At 37.6% G+C, this 21,368-nt stretch overlaps 1 protein-coding gene across 3 annotated transcripts in view; it reads right to left on the reverse strand.

Annotated features, from left to right (window-relative positions):
* Positions 1–21,368, reverse strand: part of OGT (O-linked N-acetylglucosamine (GlcNAc) transferase) — a 53,393-nt gene that overhangs the window by 23,070 nt on the left and 8,955 nt on the right. For all 3 annotated transcript variants that reach the window (XR_005214758.1, XM_037822725.1, XM_037822726.1), the window contains exons 5-19: positions 18,380–18,496; positions 15,397–15,476; positions 14,603–14,798; positions 14,201–14,341; positions 12,817–12,917; positions 12,482–12,635; positions 12,292–12,393; positions 11,912–12,091; positions 7,016–7,174; positions 6,781–6,870; positions 3,302–3,427; positions 2,728–2,898; positions 2,500–2,616; positions 2,239–2,409; positions 897–1,049 (exon numbers count right to left, since the gene is read on the reverse strand). Coding sequence is in view for 2 of the 3 variants with exons in the window: in XM_037822725.1 (XP_037678653.1) it covers positions 897–1,049; positions 2,239–2,409; positions 2,500–2,616; positions 2,728–2,898; positions 3,302–3,427; positions 6,781–6,870; positions 7,016–7,174; positions 11,912–12,091; positions 12,292–12,393; positions 12,482–12,635; positions 12,817–12,917; positions 14,201–14,341; positions 14,603–14,798; positions 15,397–15,476; positions 18,380–18,496 (2,058 nt within the window). In the remaining variant the exon portion in view is untranslated. The remainder of the gene's footprint in view (positions 1–896; positions 1,050–2,238; positions 2,410–2,499; positions 2,617–2,727; positions 2,899–3,301; positions 3,428–6,780; positions 6,871–7,015; positions 7,175–11,911; positions 12,092–12,291; positions 12,394–12,481; positions 12,636–12,816; positions 12,918–14,200; positions 14,342–14,602; positions 14,799–15,396; positions 15,477–18,379; positions 18,497–21,368) is intronic.

Raw genomic sequence — 21,368 nt, forward strand, 5'->3', positions numbered from 1 at the left:
ACCATTCTAACTTCTTCATGTTGAAGGGGGAGGGGGGTCGACATTATGGGGTAGGGGAATGCAACTGGTTGATGTTCTGGGAGAGACTGGTACCTCTAAGTTTCAGGGCTTATCTGGCATAGGAGCAATCTGGAGGTTTTAAGTTTCTGAAAAATAAACTTAATAAATAAAACTTTCATAGAGTCCTAGACAGAGCCTGGGTTTTCTTTAGTGTTTTCAGGAATACTGTTGGTTGGGGCTTGGCATATTGTGGTAATTTGCAATATCTGGCTGAAGCTTGCACAAGAGTAACCTCCAGAATGACCTCTCAACTCTATCTGAAATCTCTCAGCCACTGAAACCTTATTTTGTTACATTTCTTTCCCCCGTTTTGGACAAGAAGGAACTGTGAATCCCACAATGCCAGGGCCAGGCTCATCCCTAGGAGTCATGTCCCACGTTGCCAGGGGGACTTATACCCCTGAAAGTCATGTCCCATGTAGGGGGAGGATAATGAGTTTATTTGCTGCTACCTGTTTTAGTAAATACAATTTTATTGGAACACAACTATGCTTGTTCACAAATATTGTCTACGGTGATTTTGCACTACAATTGCAGAAAACTGAGTAGATGTGACAGAGTGAAAATATTTATAATCTGGCCCTTAAAGAAAAGGTTTTCTGATCCGTGGTTTAGACCAATGGACACTTTGAATATGTAAAATTTGTAAAAAGATTCATGATGTGCTATTTAGAAACTGGAAGGAGAAATCAAAAAATGGCTGAAAAATCCACAACTCTTCTCACGATCAGAAAAGAGCACAAAGGCTCTTGAACGGGGATAGGAGGGCCAACTTCAGCAAGATGGCCTATATAATCTAGTCTCTAGTTATAAATAATGAATCTATGGATACTCACATTTGCCCACATCTGCAAAGTAGAAGGGTCAATTTTATATAACTGATTAAAGTTACAGTACACGATGGCATCTTCTGGTAACCCATACTGAGAACGGGTGGTTACGATAATGGTACGGGGAACCTCCTCTCCAGTTGCAGCCTTATTGTTGATCTAGAACAAAGAAAAGATTATGATCACAATATTTAAAGTCATAATAGCCTGACAATTTCTAATCAATTGAGAATCTATAAGTTGTAAATAGTATAACCATTAAGTCATGTTGCTGAACTCTAATGAAAAAAATATTCATAATATAGCTAACTATATGAGAAAATGCTCATGATATTAATTAAAAACAGGGAAAAAATTACAGCATTATCCTAAATTTTGAGGGTGGGGGTAGGATTGCATTATGACACTTTTCATTCTAGCCAAAAAAAGATCTCCTCAAAACCCTATTAATAACCCAACAGCAAGCTTTTGTTCATTTCTTTTCTTCACGCCTGAAGTGTCCTCTTCTAAATCTCATCCACTCTTCAAGGCTAAACTTAAGTTACTCTTCCCAGTGGTCTCTTCTCTCCAAACTGCCTCTCCTCACACTGATCATCAACCATTTCTGAGCTTCTACAGCACAAAATTATAGTCTTAGCATACAATTCTCACATGTGTGAGCACTGTCTTACATTTTTATGTAGCGATTCCACGATGTGTGGACATTCCAACCCAACCGTTAACTCCTAGAGATCAAAGAGCCTTGCCTTACAACCTCTTGACAGAGTTACATATTCCACTTTCATGCAGGCAACATATATTTAGTGAGGACATACTATATTACTGTGATTGAGACACAGACCCCCTAAACTAATTCAATTCAGTGGAGAATACAAATACAGGGAATTAAAAAGTGTTGTGTTCAGTGTAATGATATATTCCAAATATTACAGAAGCATAGAAGACAGGTACCAATGGAGTGGGGGGTGGAGTGGGGGATAGGGATAAAGATAAGAATGAATTCCCAAAGGAGCTATCTGAACTGTAAGTCTTAAGATGACTAGAATTTAGTCAGGGAAAAGATGAGTCACAAAAGCAAGAAACTGGATGGTGCCTACAGATAGCTCACTATCGATAAAAGAGTAAAGCCACAGGCAGGGAGTTAACAATATACTAACACAACAGACTCTCATTAAGTACCCTGCTGACTGAATCCACAACTTTTAAAATTAGATAAACCTAGGTAGGATACCAATTTCCACTGAACTCATTTGTTCATCTAAAATTAATGGAGTTATTATGAGGTCTAGAGAAGATAATGCATGCTTGGTGGTACGTACTATGATCTTGACAATTTTTCTCTTCTCACCTGGGTAGTTGCCAGTCCATTGCTAATACTGAATCCGTTAATTGTTATCTGAATCTGTCCTCTGTTAATCATTTCGATAACTGCTTCAGCAATAGTATTCATAGGAATAACAGGCATATTAAGAGCTGTACTACTGCTGTCCGCATTGTCTCCTCCATCAGGACATTTCATCTAAAAAAAATGATACAAAATGCATCAATAGGAAAAAGATCCCAAATGCAGCGAACTTCGCTTTAATGAAAATATTGACTAAGCTCTGACCTTGACAATTTTCACATCTGGGAGACTATCAAGAAATGCTTTGAGGTCGATGCCATTCAGAACAATCCGATTGTCATAAATGTGTCCATTGGACTTAAAATCAATGACTGCTTTTTTCTGATGGAAAAAAGTTTCAGACATGTCTTTTAGGATGCATATGAACAACAGAAAGGAAATAAAACAACCATGGTTCTTTAAAATTCCCCCATAGCATTGTTTTCTACCTACCTTCAGGTGAGGGAACATATTAGCATGATCACCAATAAAGAAAGTATGGGGCATATAAGCCAGTTTCTCAGAATACTGCTCAGCAACTTCAGCTGGCGAAGTTTCCTGATCAGTGATGATATAATCCATGAAAAGTGCACCACTAGTCCCAGGGTATCCCAGCCACATTGCCTTTTGAAAAAAAAATCAGACCAAAACTGATTAGAAACATCACCAAAGGCTCCAACCTTAAGTGAGTAAACGAATGAAGGAAGGAAGGTTGACTTCTTCAGCCAAGAGCAATCAAGTAGTATTTTAAGACTAACCAGGCCAACCTTCTAACTGCTAAAATTTTTCCAATCTGCAAGATAAAGCAACTATTTATACCCAACCACGAACTGCATGTACCCATCTACCTATAGGCATTGTGTTCTACACTCAAAATTCTTTGTCCCTAGGCATTTCAAGGGTTATGCTTTATAGTCAAGCATGTCTACCCTATTATTTCAAAGGCCAGTTAACCTGAGGAAAGAAACTACATCACTGTCTTTTTAGTAGGATACACACTGTTAGCGGTTATTATTAATTCCTTTACCTGAATAGGAGCTGGCCTGAGAGCAAAGAGTTCATTTCGAGCACCCTTGGTGTAACCATTCATATTTACAAGAATGTGTATTCCATCCTGATGAATACGATCAGCTGCTTTTCCATTGCATGGAATCTATGGAATAAGAAAGTAAGAACTCACTGCATATAATTTCAGATGAATTCAATTTGTTTTTTTTTTTTTTTTTTTTTTTTTGTGATCAATTGATTTTTTATTTGATTTTATTGAGATATATTCACATACCATACAATCATACAAAGTGTAAAATCAGTTGTTCACATTACCATCATATACTTGTGCATTTATCACCAAAATCAATTTATGAGCATTTTCATTACTCCAAAAAAAAAAAATAAATAAATAAAAATGAGAATAAAAATTAAAATAAAAAAGAACACACAAAACATTCTATCCCCCCATTCTCCCCATTATGTATTTAATTTTTGCCCCATTTTTCTTATCTGTCCATACACTGGATAAAGGGAGTGTGAGCCATAAGGTATTCACAGTCATACAGTCACACTATGAAAGCTGTGTAGTTATACAATCATCTTGAAGAATCAAGGCTACTGATTTGGTCAATTGATTTTTGATGATTTTTTATTTTGATGAAGATATCCAAGGGATATCCATAGGGGAAGTAGTCCTAAAATCAAAGATTGTTGCTGAAAAAATTGAATAGTCTTTTGCCAAAATATAAGGCATTAACTCATCATTGCAGCATATATAAATTTCTCTCAAACTAGAACTTATAACACCTAACACTATAAAAATTCTAAAGTAAACATAGGACATCTGTGTGACCATGGTTTAATCTCATTTTATAGATAAAATGCCAAATAAATGAAACAGGAGAAAATTGTTTTTCATCATATTAACATGTGTTCTTTGAGAGAAACTGTTGAAATGAACAAACAAGTCACAGAATTGGAGAACATATTTGCTATTCCACATTTTTCCATGGGTTTTACCAAATGACTTTTTTTTTTTTTTTTTTTTTTTTTAAATCATCATTTTATTGAGATATATTCACATACCACGCAGCCATACAAAACAAATTGTACTTTCGATTGTTTACAGTACCATTACATAGTTGTACATTCATCACCTAAATCAATCCCTGACACCTTCATTAGCACACACACAAAAATAACAAGAATAATAATTAGAGTGAAAAAGAGCAATTGAAGTAAAAAAGAACACTGGGTACCTTTGTCTGTCTGTTTCCCTCCCCTACTTTTCTACACATCCATCCATAAACTAGACAAAGTGGTGTTTGGTCCTTATGGCTTTCCCAATCCCATTGTCACCCCTCATAAGCTACATTTTTATACAACTGTCTTCGAGATTCATGGGTTCTGGGTTGTAGTTTGATAGTTTCAGGTATCCACCACCAGCTACCCCAATTCTTTAGAACCTAAAAAGGGTTGTCTAAAGTGTGCATAAGAGTGCCCACCAGAGTGACCTCTCGGCTCCTTTTGGAATCTCTCTGCCACTGAAGCTTATTTCATTTCCTTTCACATCCCCCTTTTGGTCAAGAAGATGTTCTCCGTCCCACGGTGCCAGGTCTACATTCCTCCCTGGGAGTCATATTCCACGTTGCCAGGGAGATTCACTTCCCTGGGTGTCTGATCCCACGTAGGGGGGAGGGCAGTGATTTCACCTTTCAAGTTGGCTTAGCCAGAGAGAGAGGGCCACATCTGAGCAACAAAGAGGCATTCAGGAGGAGACTCTTAGGCACAAATACAGGGAGGCCTAGCCTCTCCTTGAATTCAATTTGTTTTAATAGCATTAAAGGGAATCCACAGATTCCCAAATGTAAAAGTGATAAAAACACAAATTAACTACATTATTACAAGGTAGAAATACAGTTAAGTGCCATACAAATGGGCTGGAAACATTACAGAACACAGAGGAAGGAGAATTTACTTCTGGATTGAAGGTACGAGTAACAAGGCTTCAAAGAGGAGTTGGAATTTGAAATGGATGGGAGTTTGAGGGAGTCTGATAGAATACAATCTTGGTAGAGAACAGTATGAATAAAGAACCAGAAAGTGCATGGTAGATTTATACAATGATGAGTAGTTCATTTATATCTGGCATTGGGTATACATAAGGGTAAACAATTGGTGAGAATACTGATGAATAAGGTTGTGATCAAACTAGGAAGGGTTTGAAGGCCATGCCGAAGAGTTTAGACTTCAGTCAGTAAGCAGTGAGTCCCTGAAGATCTCAGAGGTAGAGAGGGTGGTATGCTTTTTAGTCACAAAGAGCCCAAAAATACATAAAAAAATGGTCAGGTATACTTCTGAAGCAACAGCTATACTGAAAAAGATGCTGATGCCATTATTGTGGGTGTAATTAACAGCGCTGAATTGTGTGTGTGATTGTGGTTGAAAGGGGAAGTTTAGGGTAGTGTATGCCATTAGAAGGAAACCTAGAGGATGAAACATGGGACTGTAAAACAGTGGACCCTACTGTGGGTGGTTAATAGTACAAACATAAGAACGTTCTTCCATGAACCAGAACAAATGTATGTCACTATTACAAGGTGTTTAATAATAAAATATATAATAATGTATGGGAAGAAATATACCTAAAGCAAACTATGGACTATAGTTAACAGTAGTATTATAATATTCTTCCATCTACTGTAACAAATGTACCAGACCAATGCTAAGTGCTGATAATAAGAAGGCAGAAGGAGTGTGGGGTTTTTCTTTTGGGAGCAATGAAAATCTTCTAAAATTGATTGTGGTGATGAAAGCACAACTCTGTGATTATACTGACAGCCAAAGATTGTACACATTGGATGGATGTAGGGTGTGTGAAAAAAAACTGCTTTAAAAAAAAGACATTGGTGTCTACTATTTATTAAATGACAAGTCTCACAACTCTTCTGCCAGGACTTCCATGATTCCTATATTACTACATATTGCATATTATCTCTGTTAGTCATCAAAACGGCCAATACAGTCTAAAAAAAACTCTCATCTACATCCTCAGTAAATTACTTCCCCCACAGGATTCAATCTTAATTTATCATAAAACATGTGCTCCTAGAAGAACTACATTAGAGAAAAGAGAGAAATAAAAATAACCAAAGACAAAGGCCCATGAATATAGATGAACCACAGTAGACATTTTCTATAAGTGACCTCTTCTTCCAAACAACTACCTTGTTGAATTTATTTATAAAATATCTACTGTCACAAATGTTGGCTTAATACCCAGAAAAGTTATATGTCCAAGCACAAATATAAAACATTTCCAATCCGTTTGCAAACTCAGCCAAATCCAATGCCTATGATAAATGTAAATGACCAAGGATATAAAATAAAAGCAACTGCCCATATGTAGTAGTTGGTATTTAATACCTACCATCAAAAATCCAAACCAGACACCAATAGTTTTATTTAATATTTGCTCAAAATAACAACTTAGAAGTGTTTAAGAGTTTCGCCTACCTGAGAAAGATCAATGAAATGATTGGCTTCTGCCATCACCTTCACTCGGAAATTTGTGCCATCATCTGGGCTCAGAGCATAACAAAATACCTGAAAGGCAGCATACGGTATATTTAATAGCCTCAATCTTTCCAAAAGATACAGGGTTTAACACCTAATGGTGACAATAAAGCCACCATTGTGTTTTGTTTTGTTTCAAAACAAAACAGTGAGTCTAGAGAAACACTATTCTTACCTCAAATTTATCAGGATTGTGCATGCCTGGAATAGACTGCATAAGGTGAGAAGTGGGATGATTCCCAAAGTCTGAACTCACATATCCTACACGCAGTCGACCATCACTGAGCTTCAAGTCTTTGGGATGTTCATATGGTGGTTTATGAAGAACATTAATCTATCAACAGAATCCAATGCTTGTTAGTAAAGTTGAGGCTAATATATACATTTTCATCTAGGCAAAATGACTAAAAATACAACCTAAAACCTACACCTCACAACTGTTGGGAAAGGTTTGCTTAGAACACATCATTTAATTCTTGAAGCTAGTTGAATGCAACTTTAGCAGTTTATAGGCTTCATACTTTGACCTATTTCTGAGGCCTATGAAATACCCCCAGCAAATCTGAAACTTATAGGAATGAGGTAGTGTGGGCAGAAAATGATGAACCCTACATTTTAGAAATTTCTATAAGGGAGCATTTTAAAAAACAAAATTACACCCAACACCCCTATCTATTCTGCCAAGCAAATTCTAACATTTCATCAAGTAGCAATCTAGCTCTCAAAGTAGGACATAAAAAACAAACACTGGAGCTTTAACAACCACCAACTGGCAGAAACATCTTTCTCAAAGCCCCAGAAAAAAGTTAAATAACTGCAGTAACAGGGCAAGTGTCAAATCAAGAAAAAGGCCAATTAAAAGTGGTAGGATATCCAGCAACCCCACTACTAGGTATATTCTCAGAAGAACTGAAAACAGGAATGCAAACAGACACTTGCACACCCATGTTCATAACAGCATTATTTACAATTGCCAAAAAATGGAAACAACCCAGGTGCCCATCAACCTATGAATGGATAAACAAAATGTGGTATATATACAAGATGGAATATTATGTGGCTGTAAGAAGAAAGGAAGTCATGATGCATGTGACTACACAGATGAACCTTGAGGACACTATTTTGAGTGAAATAAGTCAGACACAAAAGGATAAATATTGTACGACCTCACCAATATGAACTAAATATAACTAGCAAACTCATGGTGTTAGTATCTAGAACACAGATCACCAGAAGATAGAATGAGGGTAGAGAATGAGAAGCTGATGCTTAATTTGTGCACAATATGTAGTAAGGTTGGCTGTAAATGTTTGGAAATGGATGGAGGGGATAGGGGCACATTATAGTGAGCCTACCTAACAGCGATGTTATATGGGTGTGATTGTGGTTGAAAGAGAAAGTTTGGAGTCATGTATGTCACTAGAAGGAAAGCCAGAGAATGACACATGGGACTGTATAACATGGTGGATCCTCCTCAGGGTGAAAATGTTCTAGAATTAACTGTGGTGATGAAAGCACAACTCTGTAAATATATCAGAAAACAGTTTGGATGGACTATATGGCATGAATTTATCTCAATAAAACTGTTTAAAAAAAAGTGGTAGGCTTTAATTATTATTCTTGTTATTTTTGTGTGTGTGCTAATGAAGGTGTCAGGGATTGATTTAGGTGATGAATGTACAACTATGTAATGGTACTGTGAACAATCGAATGTACGATTTGTTTTGTATGACTGCGTGGTATGTGAATATATCTCAATAAAATGAAGATTAAAAAAAAAAAAAAAAAAAGTGGTAGGATCTCATGGTGCCCCTTCCCTACCCACTCATCAGCTCTGTGTAGAGCTGGCCCATGCTCCTGGGGTGGGTCCCTGGTCCCAGTTCTGGAGGGAGCAAAGTAACCCTCCTGCACATACTGGGAGCATGTGTATCTGGCCCAATCTCTGTGGTGACAGCCTAAGGGAGTGAACCAGGACATTCGACACTGGCTCGTCATCCGAGAACTTGCCTTGCATGTACAAGGCAGCTACAGAATCCTACACAATGCTGTGGAATTGCAGTCAGGTCGTGGTTGCCTGAGACAAGGGACAGCTGGCTGTAGGACATATAGTACAGTGTCCAGAATAGTGAAGAAAATGTTTCCTAGGGAAGAGGGGACATTTGTATCCATGTAAATGGAATTTCTAGGGCCACATGCATAAGTCCAAGACAAGTCCCATGCATAGAAAGGATCAGGAAGGCACCTACACTTTAGCCTTGGGCTATTCTCTAAACTCATGGCATGGCTAAGCCTTGAGGAAGAACACTTGCACAGGTCAAACTGCAAAGATAGGGAAAGGTGTTTTCTTTTTTTCCTTTGTATATGTATGTGTGTCTTAGCTCCTAACATTCAGGAAAAGCTCTGTTATAACACAATCTGGATACAAGCTTAAGGAATAGATACCTCAGACCAAATCCTAGCAATAACACATTAAAATATCAGAAGATCCAGGCTTCAACAAAAGATTACAAAACATCAAAAGAAACAGGGAGCAATGGCCCAGACAAAGGAGAATATTAAAGCATCAGAAACCATCAACAAGGAGGCCCAGACCTGGGACATAACAAAGACTCATTTAAAAAATGGTCCTAAATAGGCTCAAAGAGCTAAAGGAGAACATGGAAAAGAACTAAAGGAAATCAGGAAAACGACACAATGAACACAAAGAGAATATCAATAGAGAGATGGAAATTATGAAAAGGAGTCAAAACAGAGGTGAAGACAGCAGTAACAAATTAAAAATTCCCTAGAGGGGTTCAATAGCAGATTGGAGCTGGCAGAAAGATGAGTGAACTTGAAGATAGGATAATGAAAAACATTCAGTCTGAGGAGCAGAAGAAAGAATGAAAAGTAAAGAGAGCCTGAGGAACCTGTGGGATACCATCAGGCATACCAACATACACACTGCGGGAGTCCCAAAGGGAGAAGAAAGGAGAAGAGAGAATATTCAAAGAATAATGACTGAAACCTTCCCAAGTTGAATGAAAGACATGAGTATACATATCCAAGACACTCAACAAACTCCAAACAGGATATATCCCAAAAGACCCACACAGCAGCATATTATAATCAAACCGTTGAATGCCAGAGAAAAAGAGAATTCTGAAAGCTGCAAGAGAAGCAACATGCCAGATACAAGGCAGCCTCAATAAGATTAAGTGCCAATTTCTCACTGGAAACCATGGAGGCAAGAAGGCAATAGGATGACATATCTAAAGTGCTGAAAGCAAAAATCTGCTACCAAGAATTCTATATCTAGCTAAACTGTTTTTCAAAACTGAGGGAGGTGATGAATGCACAACTATATGATGGTACTGTGAACAACTGATTGTACACTGTGGATGACTGTAGGGTATGTGAATATATCCCAATAAAACTGAATTTAAAAAAACTTTTTAAAAATGAGGGAGAGATTAAGACATTTCCAGATAAACAAAAGGTAAGGGAGCTTGTCACCACTAGACAGGCCCTACAAGAGATGCTAAAGAGAGTCCTGCAGGTTGAAAGGAAAAGACAGTAATATCAGATCAAAGTCACATGAAGAAATAAAGATCTCTGGTAAAGGTGACAACATGAGTAAATATAAATGCCAGTACTATCGTAATTTTGGTATTTAAGCCCCATGGTAACTACAAAGAAAATACGCAAGTTCACAGAGACAGAAATTAGAATACAGGTTGCCAAAGGAGGGGAGCAGGGGCAATGGGGAGTTAATGCCTAATGGGAGTAGAGTTTCTGTTTGGGGTGATGGGAAAGTTCTGGTAATGGATGATGGTGAGTAGGGCAACACTGTGAATGTGGTTAATCTCACTGAAAGTTATACGTGGGAGTGGCTAAAATGGTAAAGCTTATGTTATATATGTATGTTCCCACAATTGAAAAAAAAAACAACTAGAGAGACAGTGACAATTAAATGCAATGCATAATCCTGAACAGGATCTAATAGTGGAAGAGAAAAGACCCCAAAAAGACATTTTTGGGACATATGAAAAAATTGGAATACAGACTAGAGGCTTTATATGTGTTCAATTTCCTGAACTTGATAACTGCACTTAAGGTGGTTACATAGTGAATATCCTGTTCTTAGGAACTGTACTTGGCAGATTATAGTAAGTGTTCAAGGAGTATGATATATACAACCGACACTCAAAGTATTCAGAAAATGGATGGATAGATATACAGCTGGATGGATGGATAGAATGCTACGGCAAAAGTGGCATAATGTTAAAATTGGTAGATCTGGGTATCTGGGGAGACAAGGGTATGTTAGAGTTCTCTGTAAGGGCTTTGTATTATTTTTGTAACTGTTGTGTAAATTTCAAAGCATTTCAAAATAAAAAGTTAAAAAAACTAAACATTTCATTAAACATTATGGTTTTCAACTTAAAGTTTCAGTGGCTAAAAGACTTCAAATAGAGTTGAGGTCATTGTGAAGGTTATCCTTATGCATTATATATTCTTTTTTAGTTTCCAGTGTATTAGAATAGCTAGAAGGAAATACCTGAAGCTGTTGAACTGTAATCCAGTAGACTTGATTCTTGATGACGACTGTATATCTAGCTTTTATTGTGTGACGGTGTGATTGTGAAAACCTTGTGACTGACAGTCCCTTTATCCAATGTATGGGCAGATGAGTAATAAAATAAAAACAAAAAAATATATAAATAATAGGGGGGGTAAGGGGTTTGGGATGTTTTGGGTGTTCTTTTTAATTTTTTTTTCTTTATTTTGGAGTAATGAAAATGTTCTAAAATTGATTGTGGCAATGAATGTGCAACTATATGATGATACTGTGAGCCACTGATTGTATACTTAGGATGGATTACATGGTGTGTGAATATATCTCAATAAAGTATCATTAAAAAAAACAGGGCACATGGAAGGGGCTTCTGGGATGGCTGACAAAGTTTCATTCCTCATCTTGGGTGCTGTTCACCTTATGGTCATTTGTTAAGCCATATATTTTATTTGAGTAGTTTTCTGTACCTGTGTTTTATTTTACAACAAATATACTAAAACAAAAGAATCCCACCTTATCCAAGCAGAGGTTACCATGTCTCTCAGCAATAGCCTTCCTGAAACCATGAGAAAGAGGATATAGCATACTATGATGAGGATGCACAGAAGGCAACCTATTCTTCTCTAACTGGTCAGCCACAATACTGACCAACTTCTTCATTCTTTCATCATAGTCTGTCCAATCACAGACAATCTAGAGGAAGCAAAAAGAAATTATTATCCAGAAAACCCTAGCCTAGGATTTAACATTTCATGTGTCTTTGGCCTAAAGTAATGTAAGATAACCTATTAAAAAATACTGTCTCCAAAGTCAGGCCTGGATGATCACGATATATAACAATGAAAAAGTGATTACAATGCTAAAAAGCCCATTATTGGCCTATTATTTCTTACCTGTAGGCAATGAGCCAAGTTACAATAAGCATCAGGAAAATCAGGTTTAAGTTTCAGAGCAGTGCGATAAGAAGCTATCGCTTCTGGAATATTGCCTGAATCCTAGAAATAAGTAAAATGGGATGGTAAGAAGTTTCCTAAAATCAAACATTAGGTGCTAACATGCTTGCATTATAGTAAAGAGTAGTACCTTATGAATGGAAGCGAGATTGCTGTGGGCATCTGCAAATGCAGGGTTAATCTGGATGGCACGAGTGTAACACTGCAAGGCTCCCTGTACATCCTGCATCTCCTTTAGAGTATTTCCCATGTTAGAGTAGGCATCAGCAAAGGTAGGACTGATTCTAAATGAGGGGATAAAGGTTTCATGTCTCTAGAACAAGAATCTTTAACCTCCTTTAATGTTTATTCATTCTGTTGTTATTAACATCATTTTAGCACGTTTTGAATGTGCAAAATGCCAAACATTTAAAAATTAAATGATAACTGAAAAGAAAAAAATAAGGCTATATATGGGCCTCTTACCGAATAGCCTCCTTATAATGCATCAGAGCTTCCTGAAGTTTTCCCTGCTGCTGCAGTACACTTGCTAAATTCGAATGGGCAGCGGCAAACTCTGGGAAGACCTATAAGGAGTCAAGATCATAATTCAGGTTTAAAAAAAAAAAAAAAAAAAAAAACTAAAACAGCAGTAATACTTACCATACCTCAAGAACTTTGTTCAAATACCTTTACATCCTCTAAATTTCTTTCCACTTTTTCCAAGTCTATTCATTTCAAGGCCTAGTAGTTCAAACTTTGCCTCTTCCTTTATTTATACCTCTCCTTGTTTTAAAATATGAGGTAAACCTCTTCTTCTCTTAGTTTATGCCGACCACTGCAGCACCACTGAAATCTCTCGTAAACTCCTATTACACCTTGTGCTAATGAAGCTGTCAGGGATTGGTTTAGGTGATGAATGTACAACTATGTAATGGTACTGTGAACAATCGAATGTACAATTTGTTTTGTATGACTGCGTGGTATGTGAATATATCTCAATAAAATGAAGATTTAAAAAAAAACTCCTATTACACCTAACCACCATAATAGCCATTAGACACTGAAATTATATACTTATTGGTAACTTCTCTCGAACTGTGGATTACCGTGTAATTATCTTATCTACCCATAAAATAACGAATTCTGAATGTAGGATTTTCTTGAATGTCACACAGCACCTCACACGGTGCCTCAATGTGCTGGTTTGGATGTATTATGTCCCCCAAAACACCATATTCTTTATTGCAATCTTGTGGGGCAGATGTATTAGTGTTGATTAGGTTGGAACCTACTGATTGTTTCCATGGAGATGTGACTCAATCAACTGTGGGCAAGACCTCTGATTGGATAATTTCCATGGAGGTGTTGCCCCACCCATTCAGGGTGGGTCTTAATTAAATCACTGGAGCCATATAAAAGAGCTGACAAACAGAAGGAACTCGGAGCAGCTGCAGCCAAGAGAGAATTCTGGAGAATGCTATTTTGAAACGTAACCTAGGAGCAAGCAGATACCAGCCACATGCCTTCCCAGCTAACAGAGGTTTTCCAGACACCATTGGTGTTCTTCAGTGAAGGTACCCTACCTGTTGATGCCTTTGTTTGGACATTGCATGGCCATAAGACTGTAACTTTGTAACCAAATAAACCCCCTTTATAAAAGCCAATCCATGTCTGGTATTTTGCATTCTGACAACATTAGCAATCTAGAACACTCAGGTACTCAATTATTGGCTCAATGACTACCTCTTTTAAATTATTCAACTACTATCTATTTCTACAAAAGAAGTGGATGACATGGCAAACTTAACTGCTTTCCCTCTACTACCAACCACTTACAAAAGACCCAGCCACACCATCCTCAACATACTTCTAATGCTTTACGATATAAGCGAACTGCCTCTTCAATGTTTCCCTGTTCTCTTTTGATATTGGCTAGGTTATTCAGAGAGTCTGCATGGGTGGGACACAGACGGAGAGCTGTGTTATAACAATCTTCTGCTTCAGCAACCTAGAAGACAGAACAAACAATTAAAAATCTATACAGAAGAATCACAGAGCCACCACTGATATTTTTCCAACAAGCCCAACAATTTAGTTAAACCTAATGGCTGGCAATATTCCAGAAAAATTACTTTCAGTATTCTTTCCCTCAACCAAAACTCCAAAGTAAAACAATTTACCGTCTCATTACTTATTAACAATGTGCACAAAAAAAGGCTATTTTAATCCTATCAGGTAACAAAGAAATAAACCGAGTAAAAATCCTTACACTGCCCTTCTCTTTGAGAGCATTGGCTAGGTTGCAGTAAGCATCAGGGAAATGTGGTTGCAGTTCAATAGCTCGCCTGTAGGTGTCTATTGCCAGATCTATCAGGCCTTGCTCATAGTATACACAAGCCAGGTTGCCGTGCACCACTGCATGATTTGGACTCAAGCTTAGGGCACGAAGGTAAGCTGCAACAGCTCTGTAAATAAAAAAAAATAAAACAACAACACATATACAAACACACACAAAATGCAACTAACTTTTAATGGATGCTTTGTTATAATTAATTCATGCTACACTATGCCAAAGTCTATCAATTAACTGTAATTAATTATAATTAATTCATGTTATACTATACTTAACCTCAAATCAAACTTGCAACTTTACAAAATGTACTTCTACACTGAAAATTTTTCTATTCCCACAAAGGAAAATAAGGCTTTCCTTTGACAACAAAAATAGTTAAAAGGCAGGATGATTTATTTAGCTTTCTGAGTCAGATCACAGAAATAATACAGCCTAAGAGATAACCATGTCAACAATTTTACAATCAAGGAAATTCCAACTAAATTCCCAGTGATAAGGATAATGGCTTTCAGAAAAGTCAACAATGAAAGTCAAGCTACAATATGTATAGATAAAAGGTAACACAGCAGACATTATGAGCAGGGAAAATCAACATATCTAGAAAAGGAAATTTTATTTTCAATGGACCATTGTCAAAATTTCAGTCCAAACTCTCAGGTATCAAAACAACAAAGACTCAGGAAAATTTATCAAATAGAACATTCTCTCACCTGTCAAAAATGCGTGCCTCTTTCAAGACATTTCCTAAATTGATATAAGCATCCAGAAAATTTGGGTCAAGGGTAACAGCCTAAAAATTACAAAACAGTTACTTAGAGAAAGTTAGGACTTCACCAGATTAACTTCCCAATTATAACTTTTTATTTTGACACAATTTTAGACTTTCAATTACATTTTCTAGTACAATTAAATCTCATTTCTTTCATTTTTAAAGTCTGATATTTAGTACCCTCTCATGGCGACATAAACTTCAATGAAAATAACTTCTCATATAAGAGCAAAAAGGGTCCAGAAGAGATAAATAAAAAATTGGGCCTGCCAGCTCAGCAGGTAAATTCACTGCCCTCCCCCCTACGTAGGACCTGACTCCCAGGGGTGTAAATCTCCCTGGCAATGCAGGATATGACTCCTGGGGATGAATCTGGACCAGGCATCGTGGGATTGAGAACATCTGCTTGACCAAAAGGGGGGATGCGAAATGAAACAAAATAAAGTTTCAGTGGCTGAGAGATATCAAATGGAGTCAAGAGGTCACTCTGGTGCATATCTATTAGGCACTATATAGATAACCCTTTTTAGGTTTTAATGTGTTGGAATAGCTAGAAGTAAATACCTGAAACTATCAACCTCCAACCCAGTAGTCTTGACTCTTCAAGATGATTGTATAACAATGTAGCTTACAATGCGTGTCAGTGTGATTGTGAAAACCTTGTGGATTGCACTCCCTTTATCCAGTGTCTGCAAGGATGAGTAGAAGAATGGGGACAAAAACTGAATGAAAAATAGTGTGGGATAGGGGGAATGATTTGGGAGTTCTTTTTTACTTTTATTTTTTATTCTTATTCTTTCTGGTGTAAGGAAAATGTTCAAAAATAGATTGGGGTGATGAATGCACAACTATATGAAGATACTGTGAACAGATGTTCATCATGGAGGACTGTATGGTATGTGAATATATCTCAATAAAACTGAATTTTTAAAAAAAAATTGGGCATGCTCCAGCTTTGAGCTGAATACCTCTAATTACTGGCCCTACTTTATTCACGATTAATCAGCTTAACCCTTCTAAAAAATAATTGCAGGAAGAGGCAGCAAGCGCCTACAGAAAAGAAAATACATACCTCAATAACTAGAACTGTATACCCAGCAAAATAGGTAACTAGAGCTATATACTTAGTATACAATATGTTACTTCAAGGAGATACTAATCATTAAATAATTTCACCCAAATAGTTCTGAAATTGTCTTACTATATAGTCAGACATACGGATATATCTAGAGCAATGATTTTCAACCCTGGCAGTATATTAAAAATTCACCTTCTAAAAGGTGCCTGGACTCCATCCCAGGCCAATTAAACCAGACCCCCTGAAGATGGGGTCAGGATATCCATATCTTTTACAACCTCCTCATCTGCAGCCAAGGTAGAGAACAACTGATCAAGCAAGGTATTCCTATAGTATAGTAAATGCAAACCTTAATCAACACTGAAAAGGTAAAGGTAATGAGTAATTCTGAATATATTAAAGATTCATGAGGAACACTTTCTCTAACTCTGTAGCAAAATCAGCACATATACTTAACTTAGACTGTATATAGTGATACGTTGATCCCAAAAACATTTTTAACTTTTTATTATGGAAAATTGCAAACCTATACAAAAGCAGAGGAATATAACGAACCCCCAGGCCCGCATTACATTACCCATCTTCAACAACAAACAACTCATGTTCAATCTTATTTAATCTATATCCCAACCTACTCCTGCTCCTCCCAGATTATTTTGAACCAAGTCCCAGACATATCATTCCACCTGAAAATATTTCAATATGTATCTCAGAGGCAAGAATGCTTTTTCCTCCAAACAAAACTATTATCACACCTAAAAAAACATGAGCAGCAATTCCTTAATATCAAATATTCATTCAGTGGTCCAATTTCTGATTAAATCCTAACTTTGAATCAGGAGTCAAATAAGAGCCATACAATAAAATTCATCAACATACTTTTTTGAGTTTCTTTTAATCCTTCAAGTCAAGGTTTAAATTAAAGCTCCATTTTTATTCCTGCAATTTGCTGAAGAACTCGGGTCTAAGCTTCCCACAGTTTGGATTTTGCTGACTACGTCCCAATGGCATACTTTAACAGTTTCCCTGTCCTGTATTTCCTACAAATTGGCAGAACTAGAAGCTTAATAGATTTGAGTTCTTTTCTCTTTTTGAAAGACTACTTCATTGGTGGAATTGTTTATGTCTATCACACGGCTCATAATGTCTACATGCTTCTTTTTTTGCCTTTGATAAGAGTCTAAATCTATTAATGGCAAATCTCTAATTCTTACTTCATTTATTAGCTGGAACACTTCTATAAAGAGAAACTCCTTCTATCAACCACTGGGTTGATGCAACGTAGTTCATAGAGGAGGATAAATGCTTTATTCTTCCTTTGGTAACAGGCTTTTAAAATGAGTTGCTCCTTACCATCTTCCAAAGGTGACCAAAGAATTTCTTTTTAGTATAATTATCAACTCATGCATTTAAACATATTTAAGTTTTCGATACATTTCAGTTATTATTCCTACTGATGCTCAAGTTACATCTTTAGCCAGTGGGACTCTCTTCAAGTTGTCTCCTGAGTCCTTTTGACACAAAGTAATATAGCAAAGCTTCCTTGCTTCTGGTATGACAAGGCATTCCAGAGACTAATTTTGTACATTTCCTGCCCCAGAGCTGGAATCAGCCTTTTCACCAAGAAGCCCTGCTTCTTTATATTAAAGCTGCCAATTTTAAAAAGTATTTTTAATTAACAAAATATATTCTCGATGCAAAACCGGAAACTGATCATGCTATACCATATACTATCCAGTGAACACTGCAATACTTTCAGAGAAACAAAGATTTTCTTTAGTTCTAGTAAAAACACCCTGCACAAATAAGTATTTCATAAATACTAATTATTAATTTAACAACTAACCTTTTCAAAGTGATGAATGGCAAGCCAAATCTCCCCTTGTGCATTGAAAACACAGCCAAGATTACTCCAAGCTACTGCAAAGTTCGGTTGCGTCTCAATTGCTTTCAAATAACATGCCTTAGGAGGGGTTAATGAAAGAAGATGGGAGGGGAAGGGGGTAAAGGGAAAGGGGAAAATTTGTAAAGGGGGAAAAAAAAGATCGGGGGAGGGGGGAAGAAGGTGATATCATTATTCCTTCTCTGACCAGCCAAAAGTGACCCTGCAGCATAGGCTCGCTTGCGCCAAAACTAATGCGCTGCCACAGCTGGCTGCTCCTGCGCCTGCGCCACCAGAACCCAAGTGCAAACCACCATGTTCAGTTCTGTCAACCAATGACCAACCCCTACACTGGGACTTGTGTGGGAAGTCAGTTGCCGGAAGACTCTATGCTGGGAGCTTCTCTTAATGTGAACACTTAAGGGCTCTTGTTAAGTTTTTAAGCGTTACCTAGAGGGTATCACTTAAGGCCAGGTTTTCCCACCCCCCAAAGGGTGTTCTACCAGGTATTAATAGGTATCACTGGAAAAAGGATTTTGTGATCAAACAAAGCAGGGAAACAGAAAACAGGTTTCTTTACTACAGGACTTCCCTAAGCCTGGAATAGTATATGCAGGGTTCCCTGAACTTAGCTGACTATGGAACCCTTCTTTCACTGAGCATTTATTAGAATACCATGAAACACATTTTGGGAAATGCTGCTCTAAACCCTAATGTTCCTTGCTGTGCTTACTGAGGAGAAAAAATGTTCTTCTGCCAGGCCAGCTATCATAAAGCCAGGCTATAGGTTACATTCTCACAATGCCCCCGTCTCCCAAAGGGGACTGAAGCTGAAACCTCATATGACAGGACTGCACCTAGGTTGAGGTCCCTGTAATGCGAGCGCAAACATTGCCGGCGCAACCTAACAGCATCGCACTGCGCAATCGCGGCGAACTGCTGCGCTACATAGAATACCCCTAGACGCAGCAAACGGCCAACCAGATCCATTAATCTACTAGACAGGCCCATAGAGAATATTTGTTTCATGAGATTCATTGGACTTGAGGTATGTTAAAACCCAATTTTATCCAAAATGGGTACAGAATAGGACTCAGGGAGCCAGTCAATCAGATTACTCATCTAGTCAACCGTTCACAGGGGCTCATTCGCACGCATTGCGCATTAACGCTGCGCAGCCTTTGCGCTACTGCAGGGTCACAGCGCATCATCAGAAGAGCAGAATGCTGCAATCCAAACAAAGAAGAAAAAAGGAAAAAAAATGAACAACAAGAAGAGTTAGAAGCTTTTACTAATAAATTATCTCTAACATTTTTTAATATCTTAATTAACTTTTACTTATCTTTGACAGAATTGTGGCTATAGTATAAACATTCTCTTACATAACTTGCTTGTAAATAAAATTATTTTAAGCTGTTTCTGAAGCCACAAGACAGAAGATTCAGGCATGGAGGCAAATTGTTTTGCTGTGGCAGTTACAAACCCGTTACCATATTTCTCATCATGTGACTTTTCGGTGCGTTCCTTGCTGGAAGAGGAGGAGGAGGTGTGTGTCTGCCCTAGATCCAGGCCTCGAGCTCCCTTCAGCGAGGCACCTTACGCATGGAATAGGAGGTTTCACCCACCTGAAACCTTCTAAATACAATATCAATGGTGAAAAACCAAAAACAAGAGAGAAAATAAAAACAAGATCATTAGTAAAAGTTCAACAAAGCAATTGAAATTCTTTGGATGTCTATTACATATGGGAATGAGGACAGTCTCAAGTCTGTAACATGGGAAACATGCAGAAGGGAGAGGGTTAATCAGGGCTATTGCATACAGCAGGGATTTTTGCTGGAAGAAAGGCTCTTCATTTTCTACAAAGACAACTTAAATTTGCTTCCATCTACTAGGAATATGCTGGCTTGAATTTTCAAATGCACTGATTACAAAAGAAATACATTGCATTTCACTCAAGAGTATTTTCTGGTTTACTAAGTTCTCACAAAAACAGAATAACATTTTTCAAACTAGGTGTCTCCAGAGCTCTGAAATAAAGAAGTCAGCAACCTAAGGCAGGCGCAACGTCTCAGCCTAAACCGATCTCTAAAGCTGCAGTGAAGTGCAATTCATGTTAGCTGTCCGCTTGGTGGGGTGAAAATTAATAGGAGCTTATCAAATATTTGTTCTATAAATTACCAATTAGATTTCTCAGCTAAGATTGAGATCAATTACAATTCATTAGCTGGAAACTTACATCAGGTTAATCCAAAGTGTCAGCAGAATTTACGAGCTACACACTTAAAAGTCGTGCCTTTTAACATTAGATGGTGCTGAAAGGCCTTCTCCCTCCCTGGATGAAGCAGTCAAACAGACAGCTACGCTGCGCATACACTCCACGCATTAGCATGCGCGTGGGGCTCAGAGCAACAGGTGGGAGTTTCAGAAGCATTCTGGTTTCTCCCCACTCCTCACCCCTGCAGCGCGGTTGCGTAAGGTGGCTTGTAACAAGACAATTTCACTTATAAATTTAATTTAAAATTATACCAAAAGCTTTAATAACCCAACCTGGTATTCAAATTCATTATTTGGAAACACAATGCTAAAAGCCACCTTTCCACTTGGGCAAGTTTTCTTTCGATCAGTCCATTTCCCAAACAAACCAGCTTTGTCCTTTTTTTTTTTTAAGGAGGTGGGGTGGGAAAGAATAAAAAGGAAGTATAGAAGAAAAGAAGATAGACAAGCATGATTGGAAAAGAGGGAAAAGGAACTTGGGGGAGGGAGTAGGGGACAAGGGGCAGGATGTTCCAATTATTAATTTGCAATCATTTTAACAGCCTTTCTTCCACTGTAAAAAGGATGAGGAAGATGAAGGGAGGAAGGTTAAATAAGAATTTTAAATGCCAGTATTACAGGGTAACATTTGGATGAAATTCTTCTCCACTTACAAGCCACAAAGGACTTAGAAGAG

The sequence above is a fragment of the Choloepus didactylus genome, chromosome Y, assembly GCF_015220235.1.
Source record: "Choloepus didactylus isolate mChoDid1 chromosome Y, mChoDid1.pri, whole genome shotgun sequence".
Lineage (NCBI taxonomy): Eukaryota > Metazoa > Chordata > Mammalia > Pilosa > Megalonychidae > Choloepus > Choloepus didactylus.